Source organism: Malaclemys terrapin, chromosome 11 (genome assembly GCF_027887155.1).
Source record: "Malaclemys terrapin pileata isolate rMalTer1 chromosome 11, rMalTer1.hap1, whole genome shotgun sequence".
NCBI lineage: Eukaryota > Metazoa > Chordata > Testudines > Emydidae > Malaclemys > Malaclemys terrapin.
In genome coordinates this window covers 40879023-40897277 of record NC_071515.1, presented here as the reverse complement: position 1 = coordinate 40897277, position 18255 = coordinate 40879023, and the positions used below count along the sequence as shown (strand labels likewise).

General features: G+C 46.6%; 1 protein-coding gene across 1 annotated transcript in view; it reads left to right on the top strand.

Moving 5' to 3' along the window:
* The first annotated feature begins 690 nt into the window (after nt 1–690).
* METAP1D (methionyl aminopeptidase type 1D, mitochondrial) overlaps nt 691–18255 on the top strand; it is a 62320-nt gene continuing 44755 nt past the window's right edge. Inside the window, exon 1 of the mRNA XM_054043754.1 lies at nt 691–989. Within this exon, the coding sequence (XP_053899729.1) occupies nt 950–989 (40 nt within the window). The 5' untranslated portion in view covers nt 691–949. The remainder of the gene's footprint in view (nt 990–18255) is intronic.

Sequence of the window (18255 nt, the reverse complement as noted above, 5' to 3'; positions counted from 1 at the left end):
GGCCGGGGGGGGGGGGGTAGCGGGTCGGACGAGGGGAGAGCCCCAGGCCGGGGGGGGGGATAGCGGGTCGGACGAGGGGAGAACCCCAGGCCGGGGGGGGGGATAGCGGGTCGGACGAGGGGAGAGCCCCAGGCCGGGGGGGGGGGGGGTAGCGGGTCGGACGAGGGGAGAGCCCCAGGCCGGGGGGGGGGATAGCGGGTCGGAGGAGGGGAGAGCCCCAGGCCGGGGGGGGGGATAGCGGGTCGGACGAGGGGAGAACCCCAGGCCCGGGGGGTGGGGGAGGCAGCGGGTCGGACGAGGCGAGAGCCCCGGGCCGGGGGGGGGGGATAGCGGGTCGGAGGAGGGGAGAGCCCCGGGCCGGGTGGTGGTGGGATAGCGGGTCGGACGAGGGGAGAACCCCAGGCCCGGGGTGTGGGGGGGGATAGCGGGTCGGACGAGGCGAGAGCCCCGGGCCGGGGGGGGGGGGATAGCGGGTCGGAGGAGGGGAGAGCCCCGGGCCGGGTGGTGGTGGGATAGCGGGTCGGACGAGGGGAGAACCCCAGGCCCGGGGGGTGGGGGAGGCAGCGGGTCGGACGAGGCGAGAGCCCCGGGCCGGGTGGTGGTGGGATAGCGGGTCGGACGAGGGGAGAGCCCCGGGCCGGGTGGTGGTGGGATAGCGGGTCGGACGAGGGGAGAGCCCCGGGCGGGCCGGCTCTCCTCCCACCTCGCTCTCCCGCTTCCGTTCTCAGAGGAAGCTCGGCCGGGAAAGCCGCGCGCCAGTGACCGCAGGGCCGGCTGAGAGCGGAGCAAAGCCCCAGCCGCTCCCTACTCCAAGCCCCGACGGGCAGAGTGGCTCGGCGGGGCTGGAACCCAGCGCCCCTGGTAGGTTACCGCGGCCAGGCTACAGGGCAGGCCCCTGCCTGGGCCACAACCGGCCCGCGCCCACGTGACCCTGGCCCATCTGTTCAAGATGGCTGCGCCCAGGGCTGTCCGCACGCTGGTGAGCGGAGGTGAGTAAGTTCCCCGCTCTGTGCCCGGCGGCGGGGGGAGTGAATGGGTGTGTAGGGAAGGGGAGGTGGCGTGGTGTGACGGTTTCCTTGTAAAACCCATTAACGTATTTTTCCCCGGATGCGGCAGCCTTACCTAAAACACTACTCAGCAAAATCCTCCCTCTCCCCCCCCCCCCCCCCGGAGACCGACTGTAATAAGCCTATACAGCAAAATGCTCTTCTCTTCACACTCCCCTGCTCGAGAGACGCTAACATCCACTGTTGGGCTCCCCATGGGAAGAAGGTGTAACACACACAACAAAATCACTGATCCCTGGGAGACAGACTGTAATAAACACTGTCATTTTCCTTTTCCGATGAGACGTGGTGTAACTCGCAACAACTTCCTCCTTTTCCTCTTTCCCTTGATGGAGAGACTGTGTCTATGCTGTAGAAATTTAGAGGAAAAAATCCCACTAGGTTTAACAGCCTTGAGAGGATGTAGTGTAGACAAGGTTTCAGTGTCTGGATCTGTTTACCGCCATTGTAGTTAATACCAAAAGCAAGTGTAACTGAACAATGGTAAAAATTGGTCCTGACATGGGAAGCTTGTGTACACTTTCCTCTGTCATGCTAACACCCCGTTAGCTGAACCAATAGAAATTTTATTTGTGAGTTTCTAGAGCAGACAAGGCTTTTTATAGATGTACACATACAGGGAGTAAAATCCTATCAATACATTCTAGGGAATATAAAACACACAGGAAAATATCCCTTTTCCAAAATCTTTTCAAGGGGAGGAACTTTCTTCCTATCCCTGCAGGGAGAGACTGTGACCCAAAATAACCCATTCCTACAAGACAAACTATTCACAGATATAGCAAACTCACCATTCCCGACGCACTACTACACACAAGGCACAAACAAACCCATTCCCACAGAAGATCCCAGTCTGCATCAGGATAACTTTCAAAAAAGTTATTCTGTTGCTAGTGCTGCATCAGCTCTACCAGAATTAGTAACTTTTGGAGCCCTCACATAAAATGGTAGCCTTCATATTAGGTACTAATGTCTGAGTTTATTAAACTAGCTCTGAGCAGGATTAGATTATGCGGTCTTAAAATCATATCAGGCCCAAAGTACTATTGAATGCATAATATAAATTCACAGCATAATTATTTTGTTGTAACCATTCAGTTATAATTTTAGCTGTTGTTTGTATCAGCAATAGGTTCAATATATTGACAGAAGTGTGTGCATGCATCCCAACTACCTCTTGTCTCTTTAATAAGGGTCCAATCTTGAAAACCTTATGATTAGTCCTCACTCCATACCTTTTTCCACACTGCCACCTATGTGCAGAATATGCTCCCCAAACTTTCCCCTTGTACAAATCCCTCCTAAAAGCACCACTTCTGCCATGTAGCCCACAAGAAGTGTCAGCCAAGACAATTTATTTTTATTTAAGTAGCATTTTGATTAAAAACTATTTAAAAAATTGTTCAGACATGCTACCCACTTACCATTGCTGAGTAACTGTATAATGTTATTGCTGTGATTTCTATTGTTTTTCTCTCTGAACCCTTTGTTTTATTGTGTCACATGATAAAAGATTGGAAGCTGTTTCAGGCATAGCATGCTTTTGAGGGTTGTAAATTAATAATCCCATCAAAGTACTTGCTTGAGTAAGAATTGGTCTCTAAATCTGTAAAGAGAGAGAAATAATGGTCTTTCATAAAGGAAAAAGTACTTTCATGATCTGGAAAAGTCTGTTCAATAATCTGTTACAATAACAGAGCATAAACTGAAAATATTAAAACCATTAAACTGTGACATTAAGCCAAACTCTGCATGCTTCCAACTAAAGCATAAGGTTAGAGCTTAATACATAGCAAAAGTTCAGTCTTTCTTTTGCATAAGGAGCCCATATCTTCTGCCATACTTTTTGTTTTGAGTCTATCCAACCGTTTTGGTGCAGGTTTTGAGTTTGAAAATATAAAAGTCTTTAGATATAACCATGAACTTTGAAGGGCAGAAGTGTCAGTTTCTTCAGTGATGAATGTTTGTATCGGTAAGGAAATTTTACTTTACTCAAGTCCATAAAAAGTCATACTGTTTGTCCTTCAGATTCAAACTCTTAGTTATTTATTTTTATTCCTGCTAGCTGTTGGATCCTCCCTCTGTCATTCACATCCGTTCTTTTCCCTGAAGTATGCAGTAGCGCTGCTCTGCCTATAAAGAATAATTTTTCGGCTTCAGTCTCAAATGGGTTGGGTGTTAGTGTAACAGTGTGAAGCCCTCTAAACTATCACTTTTCTCTAAATTTCAGAAGCTTCAAAACTTGGCAAGGTTTTCCAGGGCTTCTAGTCTAGCGTGTCTTGCTTTGAGTGCTTGTTTCACCAATTCTGCTTTTGCACCTGGGACCTCTGCCATTTTGCTTGGCACTTTCTTTCTCCCTGTGCGTGCAAACTTGTGTCTGTTATCCGTTTTATTGTCCAAGTTATTTTTATTTTGTTAAGATGTCAAACCTCCTCTCAGGGCATCTTACTTTATCTAGTTTCCTTCTCAGTTCTGCTTTATGAGAAGTTTGTAAAGCAAAACCACCAAACAGTTTATGTAGGGCTGATTTTCCCTGAACTGGATAGACCAGTTTAACTTAATTTGCATATGTTAAAAGATTGCAGTTGAGCTAAGGGAATCTATTCCACCTAAGTTGAATATAAATTACCTTGTTTTGGTCAGCTGTGCCTTACTGATATCTTTTCATGGATTTTTAAATTTTTTTGATAAATTATGAAAAAGGAGTGTTCATTGTGATGGAACTGTTTCTAGAAACTGGGAAAATAAGCATATCTGAAAATCTTGGATATTGGGAATTTGAATGCTGGATAAATACCCTCCACCAGTTATCAAAGAAACTTGATTGGGGAGCATACTTTTTTTAACTTTAGAAAATGTATTTTTTAATGTTAATAAAAGTTGAATTATTGTGATAGGTATGCTTGTGGAAAGATAAAAAGATCTTTTATATTCTAAAAGTAAACATTACTATAAATTGATTCAAATAGCGCCTGCTTTACTGGCTGCAGAATTGCATTTTAAAACTTTTAAAACATGATTCAAACCCCTGTGCAATGAGAACTGGTTTACAATAGTATGAGTGGCCTGCACAAATGCAGGTGGGGGCAGATGCATTAGATGTACACTTTAAAAAAACTGTTTGAGACTAGCCTTACAATTGTCCTAAACTCAATTTTGCTACAAGTATGTTTGAACCATATTTAATGAGAGTTTTACAGTCAGTGAAGAGAAGATCTAATTGTATTTGCCAGTTTAACAACTTAATAGAAAAGGTGAAAGTACTGGGTCTTTAACAAAGACATACTGGATCCAAAATTATTTATTTTGTGTTTATAGCACCACCTAGATACTCTTATTAAAATCCTGGTGCTAGACACTATATGTATATAGAGTACAGAGACAAGGTGGTTGAGGTAATACCTTTCGCAGGACCAACTTCTGTTGGTGAACGAGACATGCTGTTTCAATCTTACACAGAGCTCATCTTCAGGTCTGGGAAAGGTACTTGAGAGTGTCACAGCTAAATACAAGGTAGAACGCATTGTTAAGCAGAAGGAGTTAACATGTTTTTGCCAGAAGTTGGCAATGGGCGACAGGGGATGGATCACTTGATGGTCACCTGTTCTGTTCATTCCCTCTGGGGCACCCGGCATTGGCCACTGTCGCAAGACAGGATACTGGGGGTATGTCTACACTACGAAATTAGGTCGATTTTGTAGAAGTTGATTTTTAGAAATCGATTTTATACAGTCGATTGCATATGTCCACACTAAGCACATGAAGTTGGCGAAGTACGTCCTCACTACCATGGCTAGCATCGACTTATGGAGCGGTGCACTGTGGGTAGCTATCCCACAGTTCCCGCAGTTTCCGCCGCCCATGGGAATTCTGGGTTAAGCTCCCAATGCCTGATGGGGCAAAAACATTGTCACGGGTGGTTTTGGGTACATGTCACCCCTCCCTCTGTGAAAGCAATGGCAGACAATCGTTTTGTGGCTTTTTTCCGCGCAGACGCCATACCACGGCAAGTATGCAGCCCGCTCAGCTCACCGACACCACCGCTGTTGTGTCCTGGGTGCTGCTGGCAGCAGACAGTGCAGTAGGACTGCTTACTGTCGACATACACCGCTTCTGCTGCAACTCTGCTGCTATTGTCTCAATAGTGAATTTCTCCATGTTGTCTGTCATGTGCTCCTGGGTACGTGTGTTCTTCCTCAGGAAATGTGCGCGGTGCTAACTATCATCCTCCACCGCTTCCGCTGCAACTCTGCTCTCCTGCTCTTGCCTTGATAGTGAATTTCTCCATGTTGTCTGTCATGTGCTCCCAGGTACGTGTGTTCTTCCTCGGGAAATGCGCGCAGTGCTAACCATCGTCCTCAACTGCTTCCGCTGCAACTCTGCTCTCCTGCAGACGCCGTACCACGGCAAGCATGGAGCCTGCTCAGCTCACCGCTGCTGCTGTGAGCATTGTAAACACCTTGTGCATTATCCTGCAGTATGTGCAGAACCTGCAAAAGCAGGCGAGGAGGCGACGACAGCACAATCACGATAGTGATGAGGACATGGATACAGACTTCTCTCAAAGCATAGGCCTTGGCAATTTGGACATCATGGTGGCAATGGGGCAAGTTCAGGCCATGGAACGCCAATTCTGGGCCCGGGAAACAAGCACAGACTGGTGGGACCGCATAGTGTTGCAGGTCTGGGATGATTCCCAGTGGCTGCAAAATTTTCGCATGCGTCAGGGCACTTTCATGGAATTTTGTGACTTGCTTTCCCCTGCCCCAAAGCGCAAGAATACGAAGATGAGAACAGCCCTCACAGTTGAGGAGCGAGTGGCAATAGCCCTCTGGAAGCTTGCAACGCCAGACAGCTACCGGTCAGTCAGGAATCAATTAGGAGTGAGTAAATCTACTGTGGGGGCTGCTGTGATCCAAGTAGCCAATGCAATCACTGAGCTGCTGCTATCAAGGGTAGTGACTCTGCGAAATGTGCAGGTCATAGTGGATGGCTTTGCTGCAATGGGGTTCCCTAACTGTGGCGGGACGATAGATGGAACCCATATCCCTATCTTGGGACTGGACCACCTTGGCAGCCAGTACGTAAACTGCAAGGGGTACTTTTCAATGGTGCTGTTTAAGCACTGGTGGATCACAAGGGACATTTCACTGACATCAACGTGGGATGGCTGGGAAAGGTGCATGACGCTGGCATCTTCAGGAACTCTGGTCTGTTTGAACAGCTGCAGGAAGGAACTTACTTCCCAGACCAGAAAATTACCATTGGGATGTTGAAATGCCTATAGTTGTCCTTGGGGACCCAGCCTACCCCTTAATGCCCTGGCTCATGAAGACATAAACAGGCACCCTGGACAGTAGTAAGGAGCTGTTCAACTATAGGCTGAGCAAGTGCAGAATGGTGATAGAATGTGCATTTGGACATTTAAAAGCTCGCTGGCGCAGTTTACTGACTAGGTTAGACCTCAGCGAAACCGATATTCCCATTGTTATTGCTGCTTGCTGTGTGCTCCAGAATATCTATGAGAGTAAGGGGGAGACGTTAATGGCGGGGTGGGAGGTTAAGGCAAATTGCCTGGCGGCTGATTATGCGCAGCCAGACACTAGGGCAATTAGAAGAGCACAGCTGGGTGTCCTGCGCATCAGAGAAGCTTTGAAAACCAGTTTCATGACTGGCCAGGCTACGGTGTGACAGTTCTGTTTGTTTCTCCTTGATGAAAATCTGCCCCCTTGGTTGACTCTACTTCCCTGTAAGCCAACCGACCTCCCCCCTTTGATAACTGGTTTCAGAGGCAATAAAGTCATTACTGTTTCCAAATCATGCATTCTTTATTAATTCAGCACACAAATAGGGGGAAAACTCATAAGATAGCTTGGGAGGGGTGGGGGAGGAGAGAAGGACAAGGTCACACTACAGTTCAAAACTTATTGAATGCCAGCCTTCTGTTGTTTGGGCAATCCTCTGGGGTGGAGTGGCTGGGTGCCCATAGCCTCCTCCTCCCCCCGCATTCTTGGGCATCTGGGTGAGGAGGATATGGAACTTGGGGAGGAGGGCAGGCAGTTATACAGGAGCTGCAGCAGCAGTCTGTGCTCCTGCTGCCTTTCCTGTAGCTCCACCAGATGCCTGAGCATGTCAGTTTGCTCCCCGATTAGCCTCAGCATTGCATCCTGCCTCCTCTCAGCATGCTTCTCCCTCCTCTCATTGCATTCATTTAACGCTTTCCTCGACTCTGCCATTGTTTGCTTCCACACATTCTGCTGAGCTCTTTCAGTGCGGAAGGACTGCATGAGCTCTGAGGACATGTCGTCGCGAGTGGGTTTTTTTCACCTTCTAATCTGCGCTAGCCTCTGGGACGGAGATGATAGGGGGAGCGTAGAAACATTTCCAGCTGCGGGAGGAAAAAAAGGGAGAGTAGTATTCAAAAAGATACATTTTAGAGAACAAAGGGAAGACTATTTCACATTGAATCAAGCAATTCACATTACATAGCACATGTGCTTTTGGTACAAGGTCGCATTTTGCCTCTTATATTGAGTGCCTGCCAGTTTGGTGTGAGACATCACACACGCTCGGCTGGGCAACAGAATTCGGCTTGCAGGCAGCCATGGTAAAGCAAAGGGTTTTGGCTTCTTCAGCCTTCATAACATGTGGGACCGGTTTCAAACAGCAGCGCCCTCCTTTCCCATACCAAGCAAAGCCCGTTGGGTTGGCCATTTAAAAGGAGGGGCTGCGGTTTTAGGGTGAATGTGCAGTACAATCCAACCCCCCCACATACCCAGTTCTCTGGGATGATCGTTACTCACACACACACACACACATACGCGTGTGGCTAGTAGAAGGGAAGGTCCCTGTCAGCCAAACGCGAACAGCTCAGCATGAACAGGCCTCCCCCCACCATGTGGCTAACAGCGGGGATGTTGCTTGATCCCACCAAAGCCTGGGCCCATTCGCTGCAATGTTTTGTTCTGCAATGATTCCAGACTACTTGCTACTGGCTTGGCGTGGTAAATTAATCATTAAACACGCTTGCTTTTAAACCCTGTATTATATTTACAAAGGTACACTCACCAGAGGTGCCTTCTCTGGCTTCATGGTCCGGGAGCCCGCTGCTATTGGCTCCAGGGTGATGAACAGTTCCTGGCTGCCGGGGAGAAGGGATTCTCTGCTTGCCTGCTGTGCGCTATCCTCAACCTCCTCCTCCTCATCATCATCCACAAAATCCTCATCCCTGTTGCATGAGACTACCCCCTTGCAGATGTCCATGGACAGTGGTGGGGTAGTGGTAGGGACCACCCCTAGAATTGCATGCAGTTCATCATAGAACTGGCGTGTATGGGGCTCTGACCCGGAGCAACCGTTTGCATCCTTTGTTTTTTGGTAGGCTTGCCTCAGCTCCTTAACTTTCACGTGGCACTGCTGTGTGTCCCTGTTGTAGCCTCTGTCCATCATGCCCTTGGAGATTTTGGCAAATATATTGGCATTTATAACGACATTTGCCTACAGGCCTACCACCTACCGGGCACCTCCGGAACTCGTGGGTGGATCGCTTGAGCAGGGACTTCTCCTCTCAGCACGAGTGGTCTCTTCACCCAGAGGTGGTGCACAGACTTTTCCAAGAGTGAAGAACTCCACAGGTGGACCTGTTTGTGACTTGGCAGAACCATTGCTGTGCCCAGTTCTGCTCCGGGGCAGGGCTGGGATGGGGCGCTATCTCCGATGCCTTCCTCCTGTCCTGGTCGGGCAGGTTTCTCTATGCCTTTCCCCCATTCCCACTGATAGGCAAGGTCCTGGAAAAGATAAAGACGGACAGGGCCCGGGTCCTACTGATTGCCCCAGCATGGCCCAGGCAGCATTGGTATGGAACCCTCACGAGCATGGCAGTCGCCCCGCCGTGGCCGTTGCCGTCCTGCCTGGAAGTGCTCTCCCAGGACCAGGGCCGCCTCCTCCACCCCAGCCTAGCAGCACTCCACCTCATGGCATGGCTGCTCAATGGTTAGTGCTAGGAGGAGAGGACATGCTCAGAAGCGGTTCAGTGCGCCCTTTTGGAAAGCAGGCAACCCTCAACGCGCCGAGCCTACTTGGATAAGTGGTCTCGGTTCTCTCAATGGGCGGATGAGCGGGGCGTTTTCCCCGTGGCTGCCCCGATCCAGCTTATTCTGGACTACTTCCTTCACCTTTGAGCCCAGGGCCTGGCGCCCTCGTCCATCAAGGTGCACTTGGCGGCCATATCAGCTTTTCACCTGCCGGTGCAGGGGCACACGATATTCTCCCCTGCTATGACTGGCTGATTGCTTAAGGGATTGGATCATCTCTTCCTGTATGTCAGGCCCCCAGACCCACAGTGGGACCTAAACCTGGTGCTGGCCCGCCTCATGGGCCCCTTGTTTGAGCCACTAGCTACGTGCTCCTGGTCACACCTCTCGTGGGAGGTGGCCTTCCTAGTGGCAATCATGTTGGCTAGGCGGGTCTCAGAACTCAGGGCCCTGACCTCCGAGCCCACCGTACACGGTGTTGCATAAGGATAAGGTCCAGCTCCGCCCACATCCTTTGTTCCTCCTGAAGGTGGTCTCTGCCTACCACATGGGTCAGGACATTTTCCTGCCGGTCCTCTGCCCCAAGCCCCATGTGTCCAGTGAGGAGCGCAGTCTCCACACACTGGATGTGCGACGGGCTCTGGCTTTCTACCTGGAGCAGACAAAACCGTTCAAAAAGTCCTCGCAGCTGTTCTTCGCCTCGGCCGAATACATGAAGGGTTGGCCGATCTCCACTCAGCGGCTCTCCAACTGGACCACATCATGCATCTGTTCCTGTTATGACCTGGTGGGAATCCCCCTGCCGTCTATGTGAGGGCACACTCAACTAGGGTGCAGGCCTCGTCGGCTGCCTTTTTGGCCCATGTCCACATCCAGGACATTTTTAGGGCTGCTACGTGGTCTTTGGTTCACACTTTCACCTCGCATTATGTGATCATCTCCCAAACCAGGGAGAACGCCGGGTTTGGCAGGACCGTGCTCCATCCCGAGAATTTGTGAACTCCTACCCACCTCCAACAGATATAGCTTGGAATCACCTATTGTGGAATACACATGAGCAATCACTCGAAGAAGAAAAGACAGTTACCTTTTCCGTAACTGGTATTCTTCGAGATGTGTTGCTCATGTCTATTCCACATCCCGCCCTCCTTCCCCTCTGTTGGAGTTATCTGGTAAGAATGAACTGGGGTGGGGGGAGCATGCAGCGCCCCTTATACCACGCCATGGAGACGCTACTCCAGGCGTCGCTAGGGGTGCTCCCCTATGAGTACTGCTAGGGGAAAAATGTCCAACGCCTATTGTGGAATAGACATGAGCAGCACATCCCAAAGAACACCAGTTATGGAAAAGGTAACTGTCTTCTCACTAGTTATCCAGTCACCATAGAGCCTTTCAGGCTGGAAGAGATTTGAATTTCTAATTTAAAAAAATAGGGGTAGGGAATTGATATAATTAAAATTAAAATAATAATAAAACCAGGCCTTCGGTATGCACTATAAAGAAGGAAAAAACAACACTATCTCCAATGCTTTTTTTTTTTTTTCCTTTACACTCTCCCCAACCCCTCTTTTTTTCCTCCCTACCACAGGCTTTTGCTTAATTTCTCTGAGGCAAGTGAGAATTAATGGTTTGACTTCAGCGCCTGCCTCTAGTGACACTATTACAGAATATTCCTGTAAACTCTAGTATGCTCACCACGTACTTGTCTTAATTTAGATGAAGAAAATTTGAGGGTATCTTGCAGTGGTAGTATCCATAGATCAGATTCCTATATTCTACTTAAGCTACCATATATTGTGAAGATACAATATATTGTGAAGATACAGTGTGTAATACTAAAGATACAGCATATATGAAATGCTTAGTTATGGTCACATCTAATAATAGTTATGCAGCTGGAAAACAGACTGATTTCTACAGGATGCCCATATCCATATTTATCTTTACCTAACAGGCATGGAAACTTGCAAGCTCCAATTACTCTTCTGAAAACCTATTATTCCTACTGTTAGCTAAGGTTAGCTGGGAAAATAAAGCAGCTACAAACTATATTTTCCTCTAATTATATCCCCTTACCAGTGCTTATATCAGGGATCGGCACCCTTTGGCCTGCGGCCCGCCAGGGTAAGCACCCCGGTGGGCCGGGCTGGTTTGTTTACCTGCCACGTCCGCAGGTTCAGCCGATTGCGGCTCCCACTGGCCACAGTTCGCTGCTCCAGGCCAATGGGGGCTGCGGGAAGCAGCGCGGCGGCAAACTGTGGCCAGTGGGAGCCGCGATCGGCCGAACCTGCGAACACGGCAGGTAAACAAACTGGCCCCCTGGTGGGCCGTGGGCCAAAGATTGCTGATCCCTGGCTTAGATTTTACATTATTAAAACTGAAAAAATAAAATATCTAATTTACTCTTCACTGTTTGTTGTTTGACTTTCTGATAGAGATAGGCCCAACTTGTCCAGATTAGAATCTGAACTTCCTCAAAATTTAGGAGTGTTTGAATCCAAGGTTTAGGTATTTGCCCATTTTTATTACATCCATCTCGCTCGACTGAATGATGAAACTAGATCACTCAGTTTAATTTTTTGATTCTCCTAACCTAGTACAATGATGTTTGTGTTTCCAGCATTACAGGGCCATGTTAAAATGAACAAACAACTGTTTTTACTGACATTTAAACAAAAGTAAAATGGGCTTAAAGTAAGATGACTGTGCCCCTTTAAAACAGAGACCAGCTTTCTGCGTTTTGATAGTATCTTCATTTCACTTTAGCTTTCACACTGAATTTCATTCTTTAGTCCTGAAGTCACTTATAACAGTTGTAGGCAAAAATATCACAATATATGTACCAGAGGAGTTCTAATATACCATGTCACATATGTTGTGTAGTCCTGGAAAACTGTTTCATTCTAACAAAATTCCAAGTTCATTTTCTGCACTCTCAAGGCTGAAAGAGGCAAAAAACAATAAGTCAAGCAAACAAAAAAGCCAGCATTCTGATTTGTATTTGGTAAGGTTGAAGTCTGAAGTTTTTGTCTTTAAATGGTGGTATTGTTGTGGTATTTCCACACATTCGCTGTAAAATCTGGCCGCAGCTGAAGTAGAACCAGAAAGAAAGTAGTTTTCTTGTTTTAGATCCAATCAGGGCTGGTGCAAGAAAGTTTTGCGCCCTAGTCGAAACTTCCACCTTGCGCCCCACCCCCAGCCCTGCGGCAGCTCCCTTCCCCCACCTCCGCCCTGAGGCACACCCCCCCCGCCCTGAGGCGCCCCTCCCCTGCGGCAGCTCCCCCCCACCCCAGGGAGCCATGCGGCAGCTCCCCACCCCAGCTCACCTCTGCTCTGCCTCCTCCCCGAGCACGCTGCCCCCACTCTAATTCTCCTCCCCTCCCAGGCTTGCAGCGCCAAACAGCTGATTGGCACCGCAAGCCTTGGAGGCGGGAGAAGTGGAGCAACGACGGCGTGCTCAGGAGGGGGCGTAGCAGAACTGAGCTGGGGTGGGGAGCCCTGCGGCAGCTCCCCCCCTGCCCTGAGGCACCCCTCCTCCGCGGCAGCTCCCCACCCCCCCTGGCCTGGGGAGCCGTGCGGCAGCTCCCCACCCCAGCTCACCTCTGCTCCGCCTCCTCCCCGAGCACGCCGTCCCTGCTCTAATTCTCCCCTCCCAGACTTGCGGTGCCAAACAGCTGATTGGCGCCGCAAGCCTTGGAGGCGGGAGAAGTGGAGCGGCTACTGCGCTGGGAGAGGGAGTCTGAGCCACACGTGTCAGCGCGCCGCCGGCAGCCCAGCCAGGAACGCTGTAAAAAAAAAAATTAGGGGCACCACTTTTTGGCGTCCCCAAATCTTGGCGCCCTACGCAACCACCTAGTTTGCCTTAATGGTAGCACCGGCCCTGGATCCAATCCAATACCAAAATCTTGGGAGAGGTGAGGGAGATCGGTTTTAGATGTAAGAATTAAATTTTCTTCCCTCACCCCCTGAAATTCAAAAGATTTGGATTTGAGGTTGTGGTTTTTGACTGTCTTGAACCAAGAGCAAATGAAAACAAAAGCTCACAATTTTCAACATGAGGAGTGTTAACAGTCACAATTTTGCTGTCCCAACACAAATTAGATACTCTTTTAAAAGCAACAAATGTTATTTTTCATGATCTGTATCTTCAAAGGATGTTCGTTTATATTAAAACTGTTTCTAGAATCCATAGCTGCAGGTAATTTTCATAATTGTCAGTTTGTTGAAAAAAATTCAAATGAACACATTTTAATAGCATTAGAAATTGTTTTTAAAATATTTTAATGAAGGAGGGGAAGAGTAGATTCCATTGCTTATTTGCTTATTCATGCCACTTTACTGGATGGTGAGATCTCGAGGCTTCAATTGTTTTTTATGGTTGTTGCTATTATAGGCTTTTGCAATTAAAATGAAGTGTTAGTGGCTAACTTGTTTTATTAAATACATGAGAAAGTTACTGAAAGTATACAAGGAGTTGTCTGTGTTGTGTACAGTCTCTGTTTTACAGTTGTGGCATCCTGTAGAAAGAGACTGTTCGGCTAAAGTAGTGTTTTAATTTCATTTTTTAGCTTTTAGTTACACATGTCTGGCAGGATCCCTGACCACTGCTGTTACCTGGTGGCGCCTAGACTTCATCAAGCAGTCTACCTGGATCTAGGCCCAGATGGACTGTTGTAACTGATGAACATGATCCCCTCTGTTAAGGAATCCAAGACCTATACTACCAGAATTCCCAAGGAAGTTGAAAGAAAACTGTGTTCAAGCTTTGGCTCTTGCTTTTATTATTTTATTTGCTGGTGTTACATGGTATCATGTTATACCCATGGGCTAGTGTACATCACCACTAGTGAAACCTCTTTTGGGTTTTTGGTAATTAAGGAAAAAGGATTCTTTTAAAATAGAATAAATATAAAAACAGTCAACAGTTTATTCAGTGAAAGAAGTTACTTTGACATCTCTTGATTACTGCTTACCGAAAAAGTGACAAATTATTAAATACAATAATAAATATGTTACTTGTAGCTCTGGTGTTATCCTGCTGATCTTTGACAATATTACTACCATTGTTTATACTAACAGAATTTAACTGGTAGACACAACTACATTAATTTTGTTCTTACATGTTTTATTTCTTGTTTTATTTCTCTAGTCTGGTTCATATTCTCTTTATAATAGTATACTATTTAGGCATTATACATATATATTATTATTAGCTGCATAATATTATCTTGGTGGATCTTTCATTAGAAAATATTTTAAAATTTGTTATGATTGCAGGTTGAGTGTTAGCATTCAATGTAATTAAACTTAATTGCATTTCCTGTTTGGTTTATTTTTAGTTTGCTTCTACATGCCTTTATTTTCACCTGGGGCTGCAAGTTTGTTGTGCATATATAAGGAAAATATGGATTTGGTATGGCAGAGGCAGAAGCCATAAGATTTTGTTTAAAAATAAGCCATAATTATAACTTCAGGCCATACTACTTTAAAACAAAATAAAAACCACTTTCGTTTTAGAGGATGCTTTGTAACTGTTTGCATACTCAACAGCTGCCTCTTCATGTTGTTTAAGACTGTCTCCTTGCTGGGTTTTTTTTTTCTTTTTTGTTTTTATTTAAAATTTTAGAGGGCCAATAAGAAGTGGCCTTTTTTCCTTGTATCAACTGTTCTGTCCAGGTGAGCCAGGCATCCATTCAGAGAACATTCATTACTTTTTCTGCCTGTGACACTTCCTGGGGATGCCCAGGGGTTTGAGCATGGATCCTAGTTGTACATATAAAAAACCCAAATTTCTCTGTGTTTTTCCGTGATTAAAATGAAACACTGAACTTTAGTTTCCCTCGACTGGGGCTTGGACTATCATGTACTTGCTTCATGAACAGAACATCCCAGCCAAGCCTGGCTATAATACGCTGGAAGGATTTGGGGTGAGCTTCAGTTAGCACAGAGAGCTGGAGAATGAGGCTCAGATAAACGGGGTTCTAGTGTATATGGTTATTATTTTTCACAAAATGTAAAAACTAAAGATTCTTTGTAAAAATGCAAATTCTACATTTTTCTGTGGCAAACAGATTTCTAGAATCCCTGGTTGTGAGGCATCTTGCTACTACCCTTAGTGCTGCCCTTAGTGTGAGGACACCTTGTCTGTTCCCGCTGGGGTCAGCTCCCTGACTCCACCAGCTACTGGCAACACTAGCACTCACAGGCCCCTCTCTCTTTCTTCTTGCAGGCTACTGATAGGCACACTCCAACCCCTGAGTCTTCCGAAAATCCCCCTGCAGTGTCCAACCCCTAATCCACTAAACATTCCCAGAAGTACAGTAACTCCTCACTTAACGTTGTAGTTATGATCCTGAGAAATGTGACTTTAAGTGAAACGATGTTAAGCAAATCCAATTCCCCATAAGAATTAATGTAAATGGGGGGGTTAGATTCCAGGAAAAAAAATTTTCACCCGACAAAAGACTATATTATATACACACACACACACACACACACACACACACACACACACACAGTATAAGTTTTAAACAAACAATTTAATACTGTACACAGCAATGATGATTGTGAAGCTTGGTTGAGGTGGTGGAATCAGGGGGTGGGATATTTCCCAGGGAATGCCTTACTGCTAAATGGTGAACTAGCACTCGGCTGAGCCCTCAAGGGTTAACCCATTGTTGTTAATGTAGCCTCACACTCTACAAGGCAGCACAAATAAAGGGAGTGGAGACTGCCTGGCAGACAGAGACACGCACCCTGTGTGAGAGAGAGATCTGCATTGCCCCTTTAAGTACGCTGACCCCGTTCTAAGTACATTGCCTTTTTAAGTAGATCAGCAAGTTGAGACAGCAACTGCTGCCCGCAAGCTCCCTCTGTCTTGAGCCCTGTCGTGTCGTCCCCGTTTCCCTCCCCCCCCCCCGCTCTATGGAGATGGGGTAAGCAGCCCACTTCTTCGCGCCTCCTTCCCCCCCCCCCCTTCCCCTCCTGCACAACAAGCAGGAGGCTCCAGGGAGCAGCTCCAAGGCAGAGGGCAGGAGCAGCACATGGCAGTGGGGGGAGGGACAGCTGAACTGTCAGCAATTGATAACCTGCTGGGCAGCTGCCGCACAGGGAACTTAGGGGAGCGGGGAGCTGATGGGGGGCTGCTGGTCCACCCTGGTTCCAAACCCTCACCAGCTAGCTCCATAGGCTACTCTTTTTGCAAGCAGTGGACAAAGCAGGCAGCTGCCAAACAGTGTTATAAGGGAGCATTGCACAACTTTAAAGGAGCATGTTCTCCAATTGATCAGCAACGTAACAATGAAACAATGTTAACTGGAACGACTTTAAGTGAGGAGTTACTTATACTGTTCCCAAAGGAATAGTACACGGTCACCACAGCTTACTGGTTAGACCACATCTTGGCTTAACCTTAGATTTGTTTAGAGTTAAAACAAATATAAGTCTATTTAACAAAGAAAGAAGATTGAAATGATAGCAAGCAGAAATATTTGAAACGAAGAGTTACATATAAAATAAAATCATAACATACATAGTAGAGCCCAAACTTAACTACAGTAATAGGACATTATTATGTTATAAAAGCAAAAGCTCACCCCAAATCCTTCCAGCTTATTATAGCTAGGTTTGGCTGGGATGTTCTGTTCATGACGCAAACCCACTGTCTGTTTACTTCCTAGGTAAAAGATACCAGGGTGGTCCTTTGCAACCCCAGATATATCAAAACTGTCCTTTGAGCTTTGTCAATAAACCGGACACCCTCCTGCTGTGTGTTCCTTCCTGTAGATTTTATCATCTCTTGTTAATTTCAGAATCTTGATTAGCTGGTGGATTAATATGCAGATAGGCATCCATTGCAAAGTATACAATACTCAGTTTGCATATAGCCCACAGATAGATATGCAGACCCTGCCTGCCTGAAAGGAACATGTATGTCTCCTGGTGACCTGCTTCAACTCACAGACCTAAATAACACAATTTGAAATATAGGTACATAACTCCTTAAATACTATCTTTGCATACATTTTGGAATGGTTATGATTACCAGGATGTTACTGCCTCTCAGTAGAGACCTCACATGGCATCCTTCAGTGAATTATTATGCATATAACTGATCCAGGATCCCTGTGAAACTCTGTGTGCTCCTTGAACCCTCTGCCAGATGAAATCAAGAGGTTCCTGGTTTGCACTGCCAAACAGGTTTTAATCCCCTTACTCCCTTATCTTTTCTCATACATATTCATTGCACTAACTGTTTATCTCATTGTGCACTTGTATATATACACCTCTACCTCTATATAACGCGACCCAATATAACACGAATTCGGATATAACGCGGTAAAGCAGTGCTCCGGGGGGGGGGGGGGGGGGGGGCTGCACACTCCGGCGGATCAAAGCAAGTTCGATATAACGCAGTTTCACCTATAACGCAGTAAGATTTTTTTGGCTCCCGAGGACAGCGTTATATTGGAGTAGAGATGTAATAATTAAGTAGGAGCTTTTCTGATAGCCTGAGAAATATCGAAATAAGTGTTCATTACAGCAACCACCATAACATTTGACAGGCTAAAGGTGATCTGTGATGGAAAAAAATTGGGCTTGTGCCCATTTTTCCTTCTTTGATATATATTTATTTACAAAAAAAGCTTTTTAAAAAATTTTGGTTTTATTTATTCTGGAAGACTCTACAGTGGCTGGAGCACTTGTGAAGTTATGGTATCACATGAGGCAAGAGGCTGAAATTTGAGCTGTTGGGAGGGGAAAGAATTGTCAGACTGCTTAAAACTTTTATTTTTCCATATTTAACTCCAATGTCTAACAAACATTTTGGAGCATATTTTAACACCCGCCTCCCCACCCGTTCAAGTAGACCAGTCTTGATGTCCTTAATACCTGTTTCTCAGGTAAAAAAACAGGATAACAACAAAGAGGCCATAATTCCATTAAAAAAAAAATATCCATTGCAGGTGTACAATAATGGGGAGTTGTTGTGGCTGCTAGATAAAGGTAGAGCCATGCTCATCACAGAACTGTGGATAATTACGGGAGGTCTGAGACGTTAAGTGGAAGTTACTTTATTATTTGTAGTATGGTAGTACCTGGAGGCCTTATCTTAGATTGGGGCCTCTAGCACTGAACCCTATAAGAACATATAA